At 42.0% G+C, this 23,044-nt stretch overlaps 1 protein-coding gene across 3 annotated transcripts in view; it reads right to left on the bottom strand.

The window, feature by feature from the left end:
* SEC22C (SEC22 homolog C, vesicle trafficking protein) overlaps positions 1–22,058 on the bottom strand; it is a 35,028-nt gene extending 12,970 nt beyond the window's left edge. For 2 of the 3 annotated variants that reach the window (XM_005546766.4, XM_045386435.3), the window contains exons 1-4: positions 21,597–21,729; positions 8,225–8,433; positions 3,165–3,328; positions 435–614 (exon numbers count right to left, since the gene is read on the bottom strand). In XM_005546766.4, the coding sequence (XP_005546823.1) occupies positions 435–614; positions 3,165–3,328; positions 8,225–8,406 (526 nt within the window). In that variant the 5' untranslated portion in view covers positions 8,407–8,433; positions 21,597–21,729. Of the gene's footprint in view, positions 1–434; positions 615–3,164; positions 3,329–8,224; positions 8,434–21,596; positions 21,730–21,923 lie in introns of those variants that run through there. The other variant, XM_005546767.4, reaches the window with a different exon arrangement.
* Positions 22,059–23,044: the final 986 nt, after the last annotated feature.

The raw sequence follows: 23,044 nt of genomic DNA on the forward strand, positions 1-23,044 counted from the left end.
GTTAGAGTGCAGTGGCTCACGATCACGGCTCACTGCAGCCTCGACCTCCAGGGCTCAGGTGATTCTCCCACCTCAGTCTCTGCAGTAGCTGGGACTATAGGCACGAGCCACCACCTCTGGCTAATTTTTTATATTTTTGATAGAGATGGGGTTTTGCCATGTTGCCCAGACTGGTCTCAAACTCCTGGACTCAAGTGATCTACCTGACTTGGCCTCCCAAAGTGTTGAGATTATGGACATGAGCCTCCACGCCTGGCCTGTAGTCAAAGTTTTATAACAGCCACCAAGAAACAGGATTGGTCCATATTTTTCTCAGCGTATTTTACACCACTCCTTCTCCCCAAAAAATCGCTTTCTAGTGAAAAAAAAAATCAACGTCCATTTGAAATACACAGTATCACTTCATCAACATCAGGGAACTACAAGCCACTTACCAGGCTCCAAGTGCATCGGTGTGTGACCATTCATCACCCCATTTGCCACATCTGTGTCCTCCAGAGTGAGAACCACTGGAGGCTGCAACTTGAGCTCCTCCTGAATTTTTTCCAAGCTGCTCTCCATCTGAGAGGAACTTACATAGTTAAAATGCCACTTCACTTTCTGAATGATGTTGTCTGCAAAAAGAGAGCAACACAAGTTAAACATTTTCATCAGAACAGATATTATAAGATAATATGTACAAAATGAAGTTCACATTTCTTTTTTTGAAGACAGGGTTTCATTGTCACCCACTCTGGAGTGCAGTGCAGTGGTGCCATCACAACTTACTGCAGCCTTGACCTCCCGGGCTCAAGTGATTCTCCCACCTAAGCCTCCCAAGTAGCAGAGACCACAGATGTGTGCCACCACACCTGGCTAATTTTTTTCATTTTTAAATTGTTTTTCTGTAGAGACAAGGTCTCACTGTATTGCCCAGGCTGGTCTCAAACTCCTGAGCTCAAGGGATTCTCCTGCCTCAGCCTCCCAAAGTGCTGGGATAATAGGCGTGAACCATTGCACCCAGCTGAAGTTCACATTTCCAAGAGCTAATAAATCAGCCAGATTCTGAAAAGTGTCAAGTTAAACATAAAGGTCAAATGATTGCTAATATGAACACTGTCTGATCAATCTCTTCAAAGCAGGATAATTAAAATGTGATTGACTAAAAAGGCAATAATGCATCACAGAACCTCAGCAATGAGTCAGGGGAAAGGGGCATGCGTCTTAGCCCCTTACCACTTCTGATAGTACAGTACAACCCTAGGCAATTTACAGAATATTTCTAAGCTTGAAAAATGGAGACAGTTACTCCTGATCTGATTAACTCAAAAAAAGGCTTGTTTGAAAAAAATTATAAATGAAATGTTGTGCAAACTAGGATTACATATTTGAAAAGTATTCATTTTAATTCTTAAATTTATGTTAGGATTAATCCATTATCGAATCTGAACAGTTCTTGAAGTGAAGTTTCATACACACTGGCAAAGCAAAATCATGTATAATTCTACTCTCAGTGTACTTTGACTCATTCTACTCCCACTCAACAATGAGCAAACATGATGCTGGGGAAGGGGCTCCCATCAGATCAAGCAAATGGCTTTAGAAGGAAGGCACATCCAGAGATGAGGGGAGAGAAGAACACAGGTCTACCCAGCTCCAAATCAACTCACAGCCCAGGGATGCCGCAACTATGGTCTGTTTTGAACTAGCAGCCCTCTTCAGAGAAAGAAGTGCGGCCCAGAGCATAAGCTTGACTAAAACCTCACAGGGAGACTCAGGGGCAGAACCCTCAGTCTATCACTGGTCTACCAGGCTGGAGCCTGCCTACCAGGGTGACACCAAAAGAGGGTGCTAGCCCCATTCCTGATGGACTAGCCAGTGAACACATGAAGGAATGTGAGGGCTGTGGCAGGAGTAGCCAGAAAGTCTAAGTGGCAACACTTCCAGGTGCTGGTTCTGCCCCTGACCATTTATAATAAATGTTGCCACACCTTTGTTTAAGAACATCACAGAGTCAGCAGCTGTTTACACGGAGAGCACAGAATGTCCCCCAACTCGGCCGGGCGCGGTGGCTCAAGCCTGTAATCCCAGCACTTTGGGAGGCCGAGACGGGCGGATCACGAGGTCGGGAGATCGAGACCATCCTGGTTAACACGGTGAAACCCCGTCTCTACTAAAAAATACAAAAAACTAGCCGGGCGAGGTGGCAGGCGCCTGTAGTCCCAGCTACTCGGGATGCTGAGGCAGGAGAATGGCGTGAACCTGGGAGGCGGAGCTTGCAGTGAGCTGAGATCCGGCCACTGCGCTCCAGCCTGGGTGACAGCGCGAGACTCCGTCTCAAAAAAAAAAAAAAAGAATGTCCCCCAACTCCCACCTCCATTCCTCTTCATCCAAGAGCTCAAAATGACCCACACCTGACCAAAATAGGGCACATACTATGATTATCATGCTGTGTTCCAAAGTCTCTAAGCCTTGACAAGGCCTTTCTGGCAGAGCCTACAAAAGAAGTATCATTTTCCAGAGCAAACTTCTGGGTCAAGGAACTGTTTTTTTCTTCCAAACCATCACACACTGATATTTTGATTTAAAAAAAAGCAATAAAAAATAATCACAGGAATGTCAAATTACCATAAGAATTTCTAAACACCAGTTCTCACTTTCTGTGCTTACCTCCTGATGGTATAAACACCCTTTCAGTAGTAATGCTCTGGGGCAGGGGTCAACAAAAGTTTCTTACAGTGCCAGTTAGTAAATATTTTAGGATGGTGGCTACACGGTCTCTGTCACAACTCAACTCCGCTGTCGTAGGGCAAAAGCAGCCACAGACAACATGTGAAAGAATGAGCATGGCCGTGTTCTGCTTCATTTACAAAACAGGTGGCTGGCCTATGGGCCATCGTTTGCTGACCCCAGCTTCAGAGAGCTGTGGGTTACAACCTACATGTTTCACTCTTCCTCCACCCTGCCTCCAGGCTCTGTGGAGATGAAAAGCCAGAGTATGAAACCTTGACACTTTCCGGGCCACTTCAATTGCTATGAAATCTCATGGTACAAGTCTGTTCTTCAGTGACATGTTTTTGCATCTCCAGTGGTTTTCCTTGATGGTCAAAGCCAAACCTAAACTGTAAATTCTACACATATAACACCATGGAAGAGAACAATAAATATGAAAGAGGGTTACAAACCAAACTCAAGAAAAGCGTATGGCCTGGAGGCTAGGCCAATGCAGGTAGTGTCATAGGAAGCCGTGAATTCCCACCACAGGGTCTCCAGGAAGCAGAAGGCCATGGTTGCTGGACACTGGCAGGAACAGATAGCCATGCAGGCCACATCCCCGAAAGAAGAAAAACTGAAACAAAACGGCAACATCTGTATTACCAGGAAACAGCCCCATGTATTCCCATCCCACACCCAGACACAACCTTACCTCAATTCTGCACTTGCTTGGCTTTAAACAGTCCTGTAGCTATTTGTTGCGGGTATATTGTCTCTTCAGTTTGACCTATTCCTGACACTGTCTTTCTCCTACTTCCTTTAAAATGTCTAGCAGTCTTAGTCAATGACAGCCTGTGATCACTTATTTATTCATGCATGAGGGATGCATATTCTATTAGGGGGAATTAGCCTCAGACTTCTCCACATATACTAAGAAAACGTTTTTCTTCTTTAATCTACATCAGCAGATTTCCTAATGTTAAATCATCCTGGCATCCTAAAATAAACCCTTGTTGGATCTAAGTTCCTACATATTCATCAACTGCTGGATTTAGTTTGCTAACATTTTAATTGGGACTTTTGTGTCTATGCAAATAAGACTGGCCTATAATTTTCCTTTCTTATACTGTCTTCATCTGATTATGGTATTTAGGTTATTCTGGTCTCATAAAATAAATAGAGTTTTTCTTCTTTTTCTACTCCCTTTTGAGCTGTCATGCTATCATTTCAAGTTCAGGGTACGGGGGCTCTAGATCACCTATCTGTGTGTCTACTGACTCCCAATCACTGTGGAATGTCTCCTCTTGTGTTTTGCTGAGAGCTCATCCCTATGGGACATTTTTTGTAAGAATCCCCTGAGGCCCGAGTTGTGACACACTTCTTCCAGTGTGGTTCTGCATTTGCTCTGGCTGCCTACCACAGCAGTGTCATCACTCTGGGACCAATACCAATGTTTCAACCTTGGCTTAGGAGTTCCTAGACTTTGAGGAGTATACACTCCAACTTCAATCTTTTACAAGGCACAACAACAACATTTCAATTTCTTAGGTGAAATTTATTTTTCCTTCCCACACAAAGCCAAGTAGAGGTGAGTTACCCTGTATCAATGGGAAAACTATTTCCCTCACCTATCACCATTTCATTAGGTTGTGGCCTGACAAGAACTTTTATGCAAGTTTATGCAAACCCTTTATGCAAGAGTTTTTGTTTTGTTTTTTTGACACAGGGTCTCACTCTGTCATCCATGCTAGAGTGCAATGGCACAATCTCAGCTCACTGCAAACTCAACCTCCCAGGCTTAAGCCATCCTCCCGCCTCAGCCTCCCAAGTAGCTGGGACTACAGTTGTACGCCATCACACCTGGCTAATTTTTTGTGTTTTTGTAGAGATGGGGTCTCTCCATGTTTCCCAGGCTGGTCTCAAACCACCGGGCTCAAGCAATCTGCCTGCCTCAACCTCCCAAAGTGCTGGGATTACAGGTGTGAGCCACGGCACCCAGCCACAAGGGTCTTGTTCTGACACTCCATCCTATGTAAGCCCAAACCAAGCCCCAATTTTACGGTGACTGAATGCCAGGAGCCTCAGTGTCTGCTCACACACTTACTACCTTAATATTCTGCCCCCCTTTCATTTCTAGCATCTTAGGATTTCTTTCTTTCAAGATTAACTACATATTTAAAGTAATGGTTGATATGTATTTACCCTCATTTCTGGGTGTTTTCAGTAGGAGGGTTTTAAGGTTATGTTGTCCTACCATCTTTTTGAAACTGTAACTCCCTACATAAAAACTTTTCCAATCTAAAAAAAAGGACAACTCTCCTCCTTATGGAAGAAATCCTTCAACAGGGTCTAGCCACTCTAGGATGGATGTGTTTCTATTTGAAAGAGGAACCCTGTTGTGGGTTGAGTGTGTCCCCCTGAAAAGATTTACTGATGTCTTAACTCAAAGAAATAGAGTCTTTGAAGATGTAACCAAGATAAAATGAAGTCATACTGGATTAGGGTGGGCCCTCATCTAATGATTAGTATCCTTATACAAAAGGAAATTTGGACACAGAGACATAGGGAAGAAGACCATGCGACCATGGAGACAGAGACTGCAGTAAGGCATCTACAAGCCAAGGAAAACCAAGGATTGCCAATGACTGCCAGAAAGTAGCAGAGGTTAGGGAAGGATTCTTCCTTAAAGTTTGTAGAGGGAACATAGTCCTGTGACACCTGTGAGAGAATGAATTCTGCTGTTTGAAGCCAATTTGTGGTAATTTGTTATGGCAGTCGTAGGGAACTAACACACTCCTTAACTATTAAACGCTATGGTACTGCTCACCTGTAAGAAAAGAAAGTCTGTTTCCTCTGCAAAAATAATGGTAAATATTTAATTCAAAATTACAAATGAGTAGAACATTTTTTATTCCTTTTTCCAAAATACTACTGAAGTATCCAGGATTTAAATCTGAAGTCTTAGACTTCTTTTTTCTGTGAAAAATAGCTTTCAACAGAGAAAAGCTTTCCTATTTGAAGTACAGTACAAATCAGCTAATCACAGCATAGTAAAGGAGAGACCATCAAGGACAGCATGTTCAGGCCCCCAGAGAAAGGGCCTGCACATGTGGGCAAGTGCAACTCAGTGTTTGCTCCTGAACATCCAGAGCCCACATCACCAGGTGACAGCTGCATGTGCCTATTATTTGTCACCCCCTTCAGGACATGGCCCTTCTAGCCTGACATTACCACCTAGCCTGGTGTCAGGGCTGGACTTTTCCTTTTGTTTTTATAATTCTGAGACTGAATTCCCCTAAAAGGACCTCAGCTTAGCAGGTCAACTAAAAATTCACTATTCAAGGAGAACAAAAGGGGGCCAGGCAAGGTGGCTCATACCTATAATCCCAGGGCTTTGGAAGGCCAAGGCAGGAGGATCACTTGAGCCTAGGAGTTCAAAACAAGCCTGGGCAACATGGCAAGACCCTGTCTCTAAAAAATAAAATTAAATTAGCTGGGGGTAGTGGTGTGTAGACTCAGCTACTTGGGAGGCTATCTATCAATCAATCTATCTAACTAATCTACCTGTCTATCTAGAGACAAGGTTTCTGTCCCCCCAGTTTGGGGGACAGAGTTCCAGCTACTTGGACGGCTAAGGTGTGGACATGGCTCACTGCAGCCTTGACCTCCTAGGCTTGAGCAATCCTCCCACCTCAGCCTCCCAAGTAAGCTGGAACTACAGGTGCACCCTACCACACCTGGGTTATTTTTAATTTTTTTGTAGAGATGGGGTCTCATCCTGTTGCCCAGGCTGGTCTTGAACTCCTGGACTCAAGCGATCCTCCCACCTTAGCCTCCCAAAGTGTTGGAAGTACAGGCGTGAGCCACTGCACCCAGCTGAGACCGTGTCTCTAAAAATAAAATAAAAAATAAAAATATAAGGAGAGCAAAAGGGACTTGCTAAGTAAAGGTCTAGATACAAAAGAAAATAGACATAAACTCTAACAAGCCATTTTCATATTCTAAAATCTGCCTTGCCCCTGATGCCTCCATAGAATGACTTGCTTCTTGCTCTGAGTTCTAGAACAGGAAATTTTATAACCCATAAGAAGCAGACTTTGGTGCCTAACTGCCTGCATTCAAATCCTGGGCTGACCAGTTACTAACAGTGTAACCTTAGTTAAGTTTTTTTTACCTCAGTTTCCTCCTCTGCAAAACAGGTGTAACACTATTACCTATATCATTAGCCACATAAAACACAGAATAGTGCCTGGCATATAGAAAACACTCAATAATATCACTTATTGTAACCAGGATTATTGTAATCACTTGATTCCTACTTCCAATGGAGCATTTTCCCTACTGTATTGTAGTTAGTTATATATTTCTCTTGTTACCTCGTTAGACTTTAAGTTCCTTGAGAAGAGAGACCTTCTCTCACTTATTTTTCACTCCCCTGCTCCTGTCATGTAATAAAAAATTTTAAATGACCGGGTGCAGTGGCTCATGCCTGTAATCCCAGCACTTTGGGAGGCCAAGGTGGGCAGATTACCTGAGGTCAGGAGTTCAAGAGCAGCCTGGCCAACATGGTGAAACCTCGTCTCTACTAAAAAATTCAAAAATTAGCCGGGCCTGGGGGTAAGCGCCTATAATCCCAGCTACTCAGGAGGCTGAAGCAGAAGAATCACTTGAACCCAGGAGGCAGAGGTTGCATTGAGCAGAGAGTGCACCACTGCACTCCAGCCTGGGCCACAAAAGCAAAACTGTCTCAAAAAAATAAATAAAAATTAAAAAGTGAAAAATTAAAACATAAAAAGTGAAAAAATTAAAAAGCAAAAGTATAAAGTATAAATGAAATTTTTTTCTTATTTTCTTGGCTTTCTAACTCTCATTATTTTCCCTCCCCAACATTATAATCCAGTATCTCCTCCCCCCTTACCTTTTCTCTTTCCCTGCATCTGAGTGGAAAAAAACTACAAAACTAAAGACATGAACCCAGATCTCCCAATGCTCATGGGCACTCCACTAACAGAAGTTAAGAGCTGGAGCAGCCATGGCTGGGCGTGGTGGCTCACACTTGTAAACCCAGTACTCTGAGAGGCTGAGGCGGGTGGATCACCTGAGATCAGGAATTCGAGATCAGCCTGGGCAACATGGTGAAACCCCATCTCTACTAAAAATATAAAAATTAGCTGGGCATTGTGGCATGCACCTATAATCCCAGCTACTCAGGAGGTCGAGGCACGAGAATTGCTTGAACCCAGGAGGCGGAGGTTGCAGTGAGCCAAGATGGTGCCATTGCACTCCAGCCTGGGTGACACAGCGAAACTCTATCTCAAAAGAAAAAAAAAAAAAGCTGGAGCAACCATCCCCGAGGCTCTAAGAAAACCCATTTCTTTCATGATTCTGTTGTGGACACACATGACCTCAGACCACTGATGCTAGATCTACTTTTAATACACAATGTTATCAGCATAAGATTACCACTACATGTAGTTAAAAATAATCCAAATTTTGCTAATATTCTGAAAAAGTGAATATGCTCACTTACTGTATACTAAAGTCACGGCCTTCTGCAGAACCTCGACCTGGATATTGGGCCAGTCGCAAGGCTAAACTCTTGAGCCGTCTCCTCCATTCCAAAAAATCCTGGGTGTGGTAAAAATCAGTAGAAGCTGAGAGGGGCAGTCCATCCCTTACCCGTACCACGCAGGCAAAAAAGATCATGGACATGGTCCACAAGAGAAGTCATGAGGACACCTGAAGAAAGCAAGGTCACCTTGTTACTGAGGCTCAAATGACAGTGCCAGAAATACCCCCACCCGTGAAATGCCCACTTTAGGGATTTTCACCCTCATTCCCACTATAATTGCAAATGTTGCTTTTATTGTTATTTCCCTGGCCTCTACTGCTACATCACTCCCAATTTTCCTCCCCTTATCATCCTCCCTGCCTTTTCTGCACTTGTAATTCTCTTTTTATTTTTCTCTAATGAGTCTCTCCCTTTCCAGAATTAAGCCAACTGGGATGATGGGGAAAGGAATACAGAACGGAAGCAGGACCAGAGGGCTCAGGAGCAACAATAGTAATGACCGGTAGCAGGACACAGACACAGCAAGACAGTCCTAAAGAGACAAGAAGCACCAGATACTGAAGCGGCAAGGATTGAGGTCCAGTGACCTGTGCACTTCAGGTCACCCACGGAGATAGGCACTAAGCAGTTTAGTTGCCATATCCTCACTTGCGAGGAGATAGAAGAAGGTGGAGAGATTCTGAGCATCTAACCTAATGCTGGTGACAAGGAGAGCAGAAGGCAAAAATGAAACCTCCAGATCATGTCCTTCTGAATTTCTGCAAATGTTTGACATAGAGCCAGTGTTCAAAGTGATGACTGAGTCCCTACAGATGGCTAAAGGCAATCATTTAGCAAATTATATTACAGTAAGATTATAAATATTTGGCCATGATATGTGAATACCATTAAGAAACAGAAAGAAACAGATCTGAACCCTCATGGTGCCTTGGGCAAATTGGAAAAGGATGTCTCTCTTGGTGGAAACAGGCCTGCACCAATTCTGCTGGCAGAGTCTGGCTGTATTAGCCCTATCTATAACTCTGCAGGGTGCTTGTTCAGGGCATAACTTGTATATCTGTGAGTGGCAACCCTGCAATTAGGGATTAGTGAGGTGGCCATTACAGCTCAGATGAGTCTTTCCAACAGGATGTGTCCACACATCCTATTTCACAAATCCTCTACTTGACAGGATCCTCTACTACCAGGCCCTTTACTTGATAGGATGATAACAGGATACCAATGCACCTCTTTTCCAAAGAACTCTAGGGATGCAACCTTATTTGGCATCTCAGTTCTTCATCTCAGACTCCCAGGATGCACACTACTCTTGATCTCTGTACCTCTATGCATTCTTCACTTGTGTCTGCAGTGTCACTCCTCTGATCTCCCCACATCCAAATCCAAATCAAAGACTGTCTCAAATCCACCTTCTCAGACTTGTCCAGCTGGAAGTACTTTCTCCCTCTTTTAAATTCTTAGGAAACCTACCTCTTTGTTCTCTATTTTACTGATTTTGCATTTCCACTACCTAAATATAAGTTCTAAGAATAAAGACCATGTCTGGAATGGATGAATGAATGAATAATTATCACCACAATATACATGTAGAAACTGCAGTGATATAAAAACACAAAGGAGGCAAAAAGAAAAATTAGGCTACCAGCCAACAGATACTACACAGTCCATTTGACCCATTTCTCCACACCTTCCATTGGGGAGTAAAAATGTGGAAAGCCCCTGGAAAAGTACACACACACAGAAAAGCTACTAAGTTCCCAGCACCAATGGCAGGGCCAGGTCAACTGCCAGAAGACACTATGGGTTCTACAGCAGACGCCTGCCTGGCCAATGATGAGACCACAAGCACCACAAAGGGAATCAGGGAACAAATGTAGAGAGGTTAATTGTTCTATCTTCTATATTTTTGTAAGTATTTGAAATATTTAATTTTAAAACATTTTTTAAAAAGAGTTATAGGGCACAAAGCCCTGACAGACATAGGGAAAGGCTACAAGATCAATTTGAGACCAGGGCTTAGGCTCTTAACAGTTAACTCCAACGAGAACCATAAGCCAAGATATGAAGACATTGAGGCCAAAAAGAGACAGTCAATGAGATACCAAAACAGTTAGAGACAGGATAGAAACACCCCAAAGCAAAATAAGAAAGGTACTTTTTTGGGAGCCGAGTAAACTGTACGCTCCTCTAAAGGAAAGCAGTGTGCACTGACTCCAAATGTCAATTCCAAAACATCCTCTGTAGTTCTGTCTTTATGGAGCATCTACCTTATGCCAGGTATTGTCTTAAGCTAATAAAAAAGAAAAGCGTGACATTTCCAAGTGATGGTAATCAGGAGAACTAGTTTTACCACTCTCTAAAGGACCCAAATGTCCCCTCCAGGTTCTCTACTTCTCCATCCTATCCTTTGGTGATCAAACTTGCTTTTCCTCAAACATTAGTATTCAAGATAAATAAATACACCTCCTGTTTTTCAGTTCTATCAAGTTACTAGTACCGCAAACTAGTGAAACCTCCATCTATTTTTTAAAAGTCTTTTAAAAATATTTGTGATGGTTTAATGAAGGTGACACTGTGATACTAACTTGTTTGTGCGTATTTGCCAGTGTATGTGAATGTACAGGATGGCAGCTGCCTGAAGGGTTAAAAGATTTTATAGGCTGCCACAGAAGAGTCTAAGAATGAAGACAACATCCTTGACATTGTTTTCCTTTGTAAAAATATACTTTGTATTCCAAAAGACGGAAAAATAATAATAATACAAAAAGGAAGGGGCTTATCTTTACAGAGATTTGATATTTGTGAATTCAGGTTATGAGCTATTATGAGACAGCCTGTACTCAAATAAGAGATATGACCACTACTCAAAACAGAATGAACTTCTATTTCTGGAAAGATGAAGTAGATTTACTTTTCCCTGCTTCTCCCATGATATACCCTGGACATTACATATAAAATAAACATTCAAAAATTCTGACCAGCCTGGCCAGCAAGGCAAAATCCTGTCTCTACTAAAAATACAAAAATTAGCCAGGTGTGGTGGCACACACCTGTAATCCCAGCTACTCAGGAGGCTGAGGCACAAGAATCACTTGAACCCAGGAGGGAGAGGTTGCTGCAGTAAGCCAAGATTGTGCCATTGTACTCCAACCTAGGTGACAGAGTGAGACCCTGTTTCAAAAATAAAAATAAAAATTCCGAAAGGTGAAGAAGGAAGACTGGCTAGGGACCTTGGGATTTGAGGAATGACACATCTGTGAGTCTGCTGAGTTTGTTTTTTCTTATTTGTTTGTTTGTCTCACATATCACAGACTGGGTGTTAGAGAAGCTAGCAAGAAATGCCAATGGGTCAATGGGTACAGACCGAAAAAAAAAAAAAGTCAAAAAAACTTTGTTCTCTCCAGTCAAAAAAACTAGAAAAGGTAAAGCATAACAAAACAAAAAACTTTTAGATAAAAAAACTGCTCTACTCCAGCCAAACATCACCAAAAAAAAAAAAAAAAAACAACCTGTAGCCACCACACACCTGCCAACGAAGGCCAAGTGAACAGCCTAGACTTTCACCACTGCCCTGAAGTAACAAGATGCCCCATTCTCTACCTTCCATCCTGCCGGGGTAGCATCAGAGAAGGCCAAGTAGCGGGTTAGAGGGCAGTAATGAGCCATTCTCTCCCACCATGTCACTGGGCAGACAGAATTCCTATCTCTCCCCAGCAATGATGAGCAGTCCCTTTCCCCCAGGGTGTCAACAGAGGCCATGTAGGGAACCTGGACTTCTACGTCCATTGGGCAGTAATAAGACAGTCCCTCGCTATCCCTGCTGGAGTGGTATCAAGAAAGACCAGCTAAAACAGAAGATTTTAGTAAGATTCAGATCTCATAATATCCAAAATGTAAGTTTCAATAGAAAATCACTGGCTATACTAAGAACCAGAGAAATCTCACCTTCAATGAGAAGAGACATTAACTGATGCCAACATCAAGATGACAGAGATACTAGAATTATCTACAAAGAGTTTAAAACAGCCACCATAAAAATGCTTCAATGGGCAATTATAAACTGCTTCCCAGGCTAGAATGCAGCAGTGCAATCATGGCTCACTGCAGCCTCAATCTCCAGGACTCAAGCAATCCTTCCACCTTAGCATGCCAAATAGCTGGGAATATAGGCACACATCACTACTTTTTTTTTTTTTTTTTTTTTTTTTGGACACAGGGTCTCGCTATGTTGCTCAAGCTGGTCTTGAACTCCCAGGCTCATGTGATCCTCCCACCTTAGCCTCTCAAAGTGCTGAGATTATAGGGGTGAGCCACCATACCCAGCCACTTTTAAAAAATGAAAAATAAAAACTCTCAGTAAAGAAACAGAAGATATAAAAAACTAAATGGAGATTCTAGAATTAAAAATAAACTGAGGCAGCCAGGCATGGTGGCTCACGCCTGTAATCCTGGCACTTTGGTAGGCCAAGACAGATGGATCACTTGAGGTCAGGAGTTCGAGACAGCCTGGTCAACATAGTAAAACTTCATCTCTACTAAAAATACAAAAATTAGCCGGGCATGGTGGCACACACCTGTAGTCTCAGACACTTGGGAGGCTGAGGCAGGAGAATTGCTTGAATCCGGAGGCTGAGATGGCAGTGAGCCAAGATCACGCCACTGTACTCCAGCCTGGGCTACAGAGTGAGACTCCATCAAACAAAACAAAACAAAACAAAACTGAGGCCAGGTGCAGTGGCTTACATCTATAATCCTAATGCTTTGAGAGGCCAAGGCAAGAGGATCACTTGAGACCAGGAGTTTGAGACCAGCCTGGATAACATAATGAGACCCCATCTGTATGAAAATAAATAAATTAATTAATTAAAGTAAAAAACGCAATGGATGGGCTCAATAGAAATATGGAGGGGGAGAGAAGAATGAATGAGTAAACATGAAGACAGAATATAGAAATTACTCAATCTGAACAATATGAGGGGAACTAGATTGAAAAATATTTCACAGACACTTGGAGGCCTGTGAGACTATAAAAAATGACCAAATATTCCTGTTACTTGAGTCCTGGAGGACAAAAGAAAGAAGACAGGGATGAAAAAGTATTCAAAGAAATAATTTCTGAATATTTCCCAAAACTGTGCAAAAGATATAAGCCCAGAGATTCAAGAAACTGAACAAATCCCAGAAAGGATAAACCCAAGAAACCCATGCCAGCACACAGACAGAAGCCCAACTTATGAAAACTAAAGATAAAGAAAAAATCTTGAAAGCAGCAAGAGAAAAATAATACCTTACCTATAAGGGGAAAACAATTCAAATGACAGCAAATTTCTCACAGAAACCATGGAGGCCAAAAGGAAGTAGCACATTTTTTCCGAGTACTAAAAGAACTGCCAACCCAGAATCCCATATTCAGCAAAAATATCCTTCAAGCAGCCAGGTGCAGCGGCATGTGCCTGTAGTCCCAACTACACTGCTTGAGCCCCAGGAGTTCAAGTTCAGCCTAGGCAACATAGCAAGACCTTGCCTCAAAAAAAAAAAAAAAAAAAAAAAAGGAATAAAAGAAAAATTAAAGCATACTTAGATGAAGGAATATTAAAGGAATTTGTCAAGAAGTTCTCTAAACAGAAAGGAAATGATAAAAGAAGAAATCCTGGAACATCAGGAAGAAAGAAAGAACAATAGAAAGGGTAAAAACTTTTAAAAATATGACAGATTAATCTCTCATGTGTTTTCTAAATGATGTTTGGTAAATGAAGCAATAATTACAATGTCTCATGTGGTTCTCAACATATGTAAAGGAAATATTTAAGACAATTATAAATGGGAGGGTTCAAAGACATAAAAGGAGGTAAAGTTTCTACATTTCATTTGAAATAGTAAAACACTGACATCAGGAGACCACGACAAGTCATACACATATACACACACACACACACACACACACAAACACATACACACCCCACTAAAAAGCTATACAAAGAGATATACTAAAAAACACTACAGATTATAAAATGAAATTACTATTTTTTGAGACAGGGTCTTACTCTGTCACCCAGTCTGGAACACAGTGGCACAATCATGGCTCACTGCAGCCTCGACCTCAAGTCATCCTTCTGCCTCAGCCTCAAGGCTCAAGTGATCCTTTTGCCTCAGCCTCCCAAGCAGCTGGAACTACAGACATGTACCACTATACCCAGCTAATTTTTTTAAAGATGTATTTTGTAGAGACAGGGTCTTACTATGTTGCCACGGCTGGTCTTGAATTCCTGTTCTCAAGCAATCTGCCCATCTCAGCTTCCCAAAGTACTGGGATTACAGGCATAAGCCACTAGGCCTGGCCTAAAATGTAATTATTTTAAAATGTTCAAATTACTCACAAGAAGTCAAGGAAAAGAAAATGGAGAAATAACAACAACAACAAACAGAACAAACACAAAACAAAAAAGGGCAGACTTATTCCCTAATATATATCAATAATTACATTAAATGTAAACGGTCTAAATATGACAATTGAAGACAGAGACTGACAGGAGATAAAAGACATGAACCAATTATATACTATCTACATGAAATTCACTTCCAATATAACAATATAGATAGGTTGAAAGTAAATGGATGGAAAAAATATAGCATGTAAACATTAATCAAAAGAAGCAAGAGTTATATTATCATCAGATAGACTTCAGAGCAAAGAAAATGTCCAGGAACAGAGAAGGATATTACATAATGATTAAAGAATAAGTCCACCAAGAAGGCATAATAATCCTAAATGTGTTTGCACCAAACTTCAAAGATGTAAATAAGTGAAGCAAAAACTAATAAAGTGAAAGGAGGAATAGACAAATCCATAGTTGTAGCTGGAGAGTTCAACCACCTCCACCTCAAAAATTGATAAGACAAGTAAACAGAAATCAGCAAAGATTTTAAAAAAGAACTAAAAAATACTATCAACTAAAGGATATAATCATCATTTATAATATTCCATCCAACAACAGAAGAATTCCTTTCAAGACCCCACAGAATAGGCTGGACACAGTGGCTCATACCTGTAATGCCAACTCTCTGGGAGGCCGAGGTGGGAGGATTGCTGAGGACAGGAGTTTAAGACAAGAAACCACAGGATATCTACCAAGACAGACCATATCCTGGGCTATAAGACAAACCTCAATAAATTTAAAAGAATTCATACAATGTGTGTTATATGACCACAATGTAATCAAATTGTAAATTAATAACAGAAAGGTAATGAAAACCTCCAAACACTTGAAAATTAAGCAGACATTTTTAAATAATCCATAGGTTAAAAACGAAATATCAAGGAAATTTTAAAAATACATTGAACTGGATGAAAATGAAAATATATCAAAATTTGTGGCACACAGCTAAAGCAGTACTGAGAGGGAAATCCATAGCACTAAATGCTTACGTTCAAAAAGAAGAAAAGTCTCAAAACAATAATTTAAGCTCACAGGTCAACAAACTAGAAGAAGAGCAAAATAAGCTTAAATCACAAACATGGAAGGAAATCATAGGGTAGAAATCAATGAAATGGAAAATTTTAAAAATAGAGAAAAACCAATGAAACAAAAAGTTGGTCCTTCGGACAGAGTGATACTTCATCTCAAAAAAATTATATTTCTATATACTAACAATGAACATATGGAAACCAAAACTTAAAATATCATTTATAATCACTCTAAAAAATAATCTCAATAAAGCTATAATTTTTAAAATAAAATGCTTAGATGTAAATCTAACAAAACATATACAGAACTTGTATGCTGAAAACTACAAAACATTCCTGAAATCGAAGTGCTAAATAAATGGGGAGATATATCATGTTTTACGGATTGGAAGAGTCAACATAGCAAAGATGTCAATTCTCCCCCCAAACTGATATACAAGTTTAATGTGACTACTGAAAAAAAAAAATAAGCAAGAGAGTTTGTGGCTATAGATAAGATTATTCTAAAATGCATATGGAAAGGCAAAGAAACTAAAATAGCTAAAGCAATTCTGAAAAAAGAATAAAATAGGAAAAACCATGCTATCCTACTTCAAGACTTATTATACAGCTATAGTAATCAAGATTGTGTGGTATTGTCAGAAAAATAGACATAGATCAATGAAACAGAATACAGAATCCAAAAATATACTTACATAAGTATATCTAACTGATTTTTTTACAAAGTGCAAACGTAATTTAAGGGAGGAGGGGTAGTCTTTTCTACAAATAGTGCCGGGAGTAAAAAGAAAGAATCTTAACCTAAACCTCACATCTTACATAAAAATTAACTCAAGATTTATCATAGATTTAAATATGAAAAATAAAACTATAAAACTGGAGAAAACATAGGAGGAAATCTTCAGGACCTATGGCTTGGTGAGGAGCTCTTAGAGATGACACCAAAAGCATAATCCATAAAGATAATTCAGAAAACTGGACTGCAACAAAATTGTACACTTTTTGTCTACGAAAGCCCATCTGAAGAGGATGAAAAGACAAGCTAGAAATTGGGAGAAAACATCTGTAAACCACATATCTGATAAGCAACTCAAACCTAGACTGTATAAAAAACTCTTGAAATTCAACAGTGAAAAAATACAAACAATCCAATTTTAAAATGGGAAAAACACACATACAGACATTTCACCAAAGAGGATATATGGATGGCAAATTAGAGCATGAAAAGATACTGAGCTATTATGAAAATGCAACTTGAGAGCCCAATGAGATAATACTACCTACCCATCAGAACAGCTAAAATGATAAATAGTGACAGTATCAAATACTGGCAAGCATGGAGAGAAACTGGATCTCTCATGCATTACTGGACTGTAAAATGGTATACTCTAGAAAAGTTTGGGCCAGGCACAGTGGCTCACGCCTGTAATCCCAGCACTTTGGCAGGCTGAGGTGGGTGGATCACCTGAGGTCAAGGGTTCGAGACCAGCCTGGCCAACATGGTGACACCCCGTCTCCACCAAAAACACAAAAATTAGCTAGGCGTGGTGGTGGGCAACTGTAATCCCAGCTACTTGGGAGGCTGAGGCAGGAGAATTGCTTGAACCTGGGAGGCAGAGGTTGCAGTGAGCCGAGACTGCACCATTGCACTCCAGCCTGGGCGAAAGAATGAGACTTTGTCTCAAAAAAAAAACAAAAACAAAAACAAAAAAAAAACAGTTTGGCAGTTTATTTTAAAACTAAACATGGAATTACTGTAGAATCTACCAATCACACTCCTGGTATTTACCCCAGAGAAATAAAAACTCATGTCTACACAAAAACCTCTGTATAATTGCTCATTGCAGCTTTATTTATAACCAAACCTGGAAACAACTAACATGTCCTACAAATAGTGAATGGTTAAACAAACCACAGTATATTCGTTCCATGGAATACTACTCAGCAAAGAAGAGGAATAAACTACTGTACTAGTACACAGAACAACGTGAATAGATCTCAAGTGCATTATGCTTGGCTGTAAAAAGCCAGTATCAAAAGGTTATATACTATATGCATCCTTTCATGTAACATTCTTGAAATGACAAACTTAGAGAAACGAAGGGCTGATAAACAGTTGTCAGAGGTTAGGGATGGTAGAGAAGCGGGGAACAAGTGTGACTATGAACGAATAGCCAAAGGCAGATCTTTGTGGGGATGGAATAATTCTGTATCTTGATTGCCATGATGATTACAGGAATCTACACATGATAAAGTGACAGTACTACACACACACACACCCACACACACTTTATACCAACATCAATTTCCTGGAGTTGGTATTGTACTAGAATTATATAAAATGTAATCAATGGGGAAAACTAGGTGAAGCATACATGAGACTTCTCTGTACTACCTTTGCAAATTCCTGCAACTATAATTACCTTAAAATAAAAGCTGGGAAAAAAGTATTAACTTAAGATCTTCATATACTGGGTACTTAAATTATGCTCATACTTTTTTGTTTAAATATCATTTTTAAATATCTCCACCAATGGAACAATAATCTTATCTGCTAATTAACTATAATTTTGATGTTTTATGCATGAACATTGAAGGGCACACTTCATAGTGAATAGCTCCTTAACTACATGACATTTCCAAACTGGAAGGTACTGTAATCTCAGGACTCTTTGAAATAAAGCTGCTCAAAGATAACTAGTATTCGACTTAAAACAGGAAAGTGGCTGGGTGTGGTGGCTCACACCTGTAATCCCAACACTTTGGGAGGCAGAGGCAGGCGGATCAGCTGAGGTTGGGAGTTCGAAACCAGCCTGACCAACATGGAGAAACCCCGTCTCTGCTAAGAATACAAAATTAGCCACGTATGGTGGTGCATGCCTGTAATCCCAGCTATTCTGGAGGCTGAGGCAGGAGAACAGCTTGAACCCAGGAGGCAGAGGTTGCAGTGAGCCGAGATCGTGCCAGCCTGGGCAACAAGAAGGAAACGCCATCTCAAAAAAAAAAAAAAAAAAAAAAAACTAGGGCTGGGCACAGTGGCTCACGCCTGTAATCCCAGCACTTTGGGAGGCCGAGTCGGGCAGATCACGAGTTCAGGATATCAAGACCATCCTGGCTAACACGGTGAAACCCCATCTCTACTAAAAGTACAAAAAAATTAGCCGGGCATGGTAGCAGGCGCCTGTAGTCCCAGCAACTCGGGAGGCTGAGGCAGGAGAATGGTGTGAACCCGGGAGGCAGAAGTTGCAGCGAGCGGAGGTAGAGCCACTGCACTCCAGCCTGGGTGACACAGCGAGACTCCGTCTCAAAAAAAAAAAAAAAAAAAAAAAAAAACTAGGAAAGCAGGCTGAGCATGGTGGCTCATACCTGTTATCCCAGCACTTTGGGAGGCCAAGGTGGGAGGACTGCTTGAGCCCAAGAATTTGAGACCAGCCTGGGCAACACAATGATACCCCATCTCTACAAAAAATTAAAAAAAAAAAAAAAAAAAGCCAGGCATGGTGGCACACACCTGTGGTCCCAGCTACTCGGGAATCTGAGGTGAGAGTCTTGAGCTCAAGAGGTCAAGGCTGTGTGAGCTGTGACTACATCACTGCACTCCAGCCTAGGCAACAAAGTGAGACCCTGTCTCAAAAAAAAAAAAAAAAAAAAAAAAGAAAAGAAAAGAAAAGAAAATCAACTCCACAAGGACAAAGGAAGCTTCAGAATGTTCACACAAAGAGACACTGGAATGTCTTCCAGATCTTAGCAGATCCTTCCACAAGGCAGTGGATGTCATAACCTACCACCTTGCCTGGGACATATTAGGAAGCACTCAGTAAACACTGCTAAGTAAATGAATGAATGACCTAAGGGCTACCTTATTTTTGCTCACTGAAACAAGAAATGCAGGTTTACAGATCCCTTGCCATAATTCTGATCTACAGCTCGAACACTTTTCCACAATAAATCTGTACTTGGAGAGAAAAAGAGAAAGGTTTATACAGATGACATTTGTCTAAAAGTAGAGTGAAGTAGTAATCACATACACAGCATCCGTGTTACTAGTTTTATAAAAATATATTTTAATTTGCCTCCCTTATTTCCTAAATCCTCTTCCGAGCATCTGTTTGTAAACTGCTCATGCCATAGATTATCTCTGGTCTATCAACAAAGACTTTGTGCCTATGCTGCAGGCTACCCTTGTTTCTGTTTTTTCTTCCACCTTTTACCCTTAACCCCTCCTCAAGCCCCTACCACATGCACTGAGAGAGGGAGAGGCTGAGAGAGAGAAACAGAAAGAAAGAGAGAAAGAGAGAGATGACTGCACCTTGCAAAACAGGAATTTAGACAAAACAGGGTTCATTTGGCACACAAATATTCAAACACAAAGTGTTCACCATAAAGTATATACAGAATACAGAAGACTCAAATACACAATACAGAAGACAAAACTGAGTTGTGTCACCCTTACTGAATTCACCTTCAACCACAGGACTTGAGAACTGGTTACCAAATTTGTAGATTCTATTAAGGCTCCAAGTTGCTTGGGGATGGAGTGAACAGGAGGGTAGAGGTCAGTTTTGTCATTTGTTAGGAACTGAGAAGGATAGGGAACTAAACTTGATAGGACCTTTTACACTGATAATGTTATTAAATGCTTGTAACTATAAGGTAGACATAATCTACACTGGCTAGGTGGGAAAACTACAGCTCTAAGGCTCAAGAGGTAGAGCCAGATTCAACCCACACTTCCTTACTTCAAATGTTCTAAAGCTGACGATCTTTCCACCACATCCTTCTTCTATAAATCCAACCTTGGGGATTACAGCTACTCCCTTTCTCTAAAATAATTTCTTCTCCTTAGAGCACTAATAAGCTAATCAGAGACCTGTTGGTAGACGAAGGAGCCTGAGATTACACTTGTTACAACTGCTCTTTATCCACTGTATTACCTTGAAGTCAGGTTGTCCTCTCTCTGACCATGTTACTTTTTGAATATAGTTGATTTCTAAGTTATTCTAAGAATGAAAAAACACTGAGACTCCAAGATGGCTTCTGTTGCAAGTGCAAACACTTAAATCAGAGCTATTAATAACATTATCCAAAATGTACTTTCCAGAAACTCTATTTGTTTATTTAATTCTATCTAGCAACGTTAAACCATTTCCAGTTGCTTCCATTTTTCATTTTACTAAAATTATCTTTAGCGGGATCAACTCTCCTCTGCAAAATGTAATTAAATATTATCCTCTATGTTGGTTCTGAGCTGTATTCTTTTCTGACCATGTCACAAATTTCACCAATTACTTTCCACACTGGCAAGTCTTTCGTGGCTTTGATTTCTACAAACCTAATTTTTCCCCAAGCACTTTATCCTTCTGGCTCTGGAGGTACATGTGTAAATCTGTAATGAACACAAAACCTGTAATGGAACGTCCTACACCCAGTGCTCTGAAAAGTTGGTTCAGTGTATCCAATATTTAAAGTCTTATAACACTGGCATGCTAAGGGAAGTTTGCTATTCAGATTAAACAATGCTCTGACGTGAGATTCGTGAATGGTTAAAGAAATAGTCGTCCCTTTCTCACTCCCCATCTCTTCCAACTGGGAGAAGCCCTCGGCGCCCATCTGTCAGCCCAGGGTTCCCGCAGGCGCGTGTCTTGGGTGGCCCCGGGGTCCAGGGAGAGGCTGGCGGGAGAAAGGGGACAGAGGACTCCAAGAAGCCCAGTGAAGCCCCGTGGGGAGCCCCATGGTCAAGGCCGGGCCTGAGGGCGGGGCTGGCCCTGGGCCGCCTCCACCTCTGGGCCCGCCCTGCGCCACACCCTAACCCGCCTGCTCTCGGCTAACGGGCCGCGGCACCCGCCTCCGCCCGTCAGCCCTCACCTCGCCCCGACGGCGGCCTTCGGAAGTCGGCGCCCGCCAGCTACCCGCCGCCTCCTCAGCAACCTTAGCCGACCGGGCTGCCCCGGCCCAGGTCACCGGCGGCCCAGGCGCAGGTAGGCGGTGGTGCGCGTGCGCGAGCCTTGAGCCCCCATTCGCTGCTGCTAAGCGACACCCGCACCCAAACCGACCAATCCCGGCGCGCCTCCACAGCCCCAGTCCCGGCGAAGGCGCGAAAGTAGTGGTTGTTAAAGGGCTGCGACCCAAACTGAGAGGGAGCGTGACCGGGGCGCGCGCCTCGCAACTTTCTTCCCACCTCTCGGCTCTCACCGCGGCAGTTTGAGGTCCAAGCCTGTAATTCTCACGTCCGGAGATAAGAAGGAGCCTTCGTGGTATAAGCTCGATTCCTGCCGGGGTAGCAACCGGACCGACGTCTGGAGGCGGGGAGGCTCCGCGTGACAGTGTGATACGCCCGGGGCGTGTGTTCTGCGGTCCGCGCGGCTGGGCGGGAGGCCCGAGATAGGCAAACCAAAGAGCACAACCTGCTGCCAGCCTGGATAGGGCGCCAAAGTCCGACCCAGGGGGACACACCCCAAGCTGGGGGCGGAGGCACCCACAAGTGGATGACGGGCTGGAAGGAGATTAGGTAGCAGAGTCCGTCCATTTATTCATTTAGCAAGTATTGAGCACCTGCTGTGTGCCAGGGCTTGTGGACAAAGCGAGGAATTCCTGACAGGAAAAACTATATTAAGAGAGGAGGGCAGGGTGAGAGCACCCTTCAAACAATCAAACACCTGTATAAATACAAATTGTTCTTCAGAGAGGAGCAGGGGTTTTGAGAGAATTTACAGAAGCTTCTAGGCTGGTGTTGGGAATCACAGGAGGCTAACTAGGCAAAGGGGAGAGGAAGTGTGTTTCAGATGGAGAGATCAGCATGTATATAAGGACTCTGTGGAAGGCAGCAGAGCTCCTTTGAGGGATGGAAAGAAACCCAGACAGGGGGTAATGGAAAGTTAGTGCTTAATAGATACAGAATTTCAGCTGGAGAAGATGAAACAGTTCTGGAAATGGTTAGTAGGGATGATCGCACAACAATGTGAATGTACCAAATGCCACAGATCTGCACACTTAAAAATGGTTATGTACATTTTACCAAAAAAGAAAAGAAACTCGGAGTTTAGAGAGTAAAGGAGTAGAGTGAGATCAACTAGAGCAAATAGAAGGAAGGGGCCAGACCATGTAGGATTTTATGGGCCATAGTGGAAAGTTTAGGACCATGGAACACTGATCAAAATTGCATTTTATAAAACTCACTTTGGCTGCTAAAGTGCAGATCAAAATGGAGAAATCTCAATAAAGCTATGGTGGGACTTGCCTGGGAGCCAGTGCAGTCATCTGAGCAAGAGAGAATGGAGCTGGAATGTGGACTGGTGTGAGACTAAAGAAAAAGA

This window comes from Macaca fascicularis, chromosome 2 (genome assembly GCF_037993035.2).
Source record: "Macaca fascicularis isolate 582-1 chromosome 2, T2T-MFA8v1.1".
NCBI classification, from domain to species: Eukaryota; Metazoa; Chordata; class Mammalia; order Primates; family Cercopithecidae; genus Macaca; species Macaca fascicularis.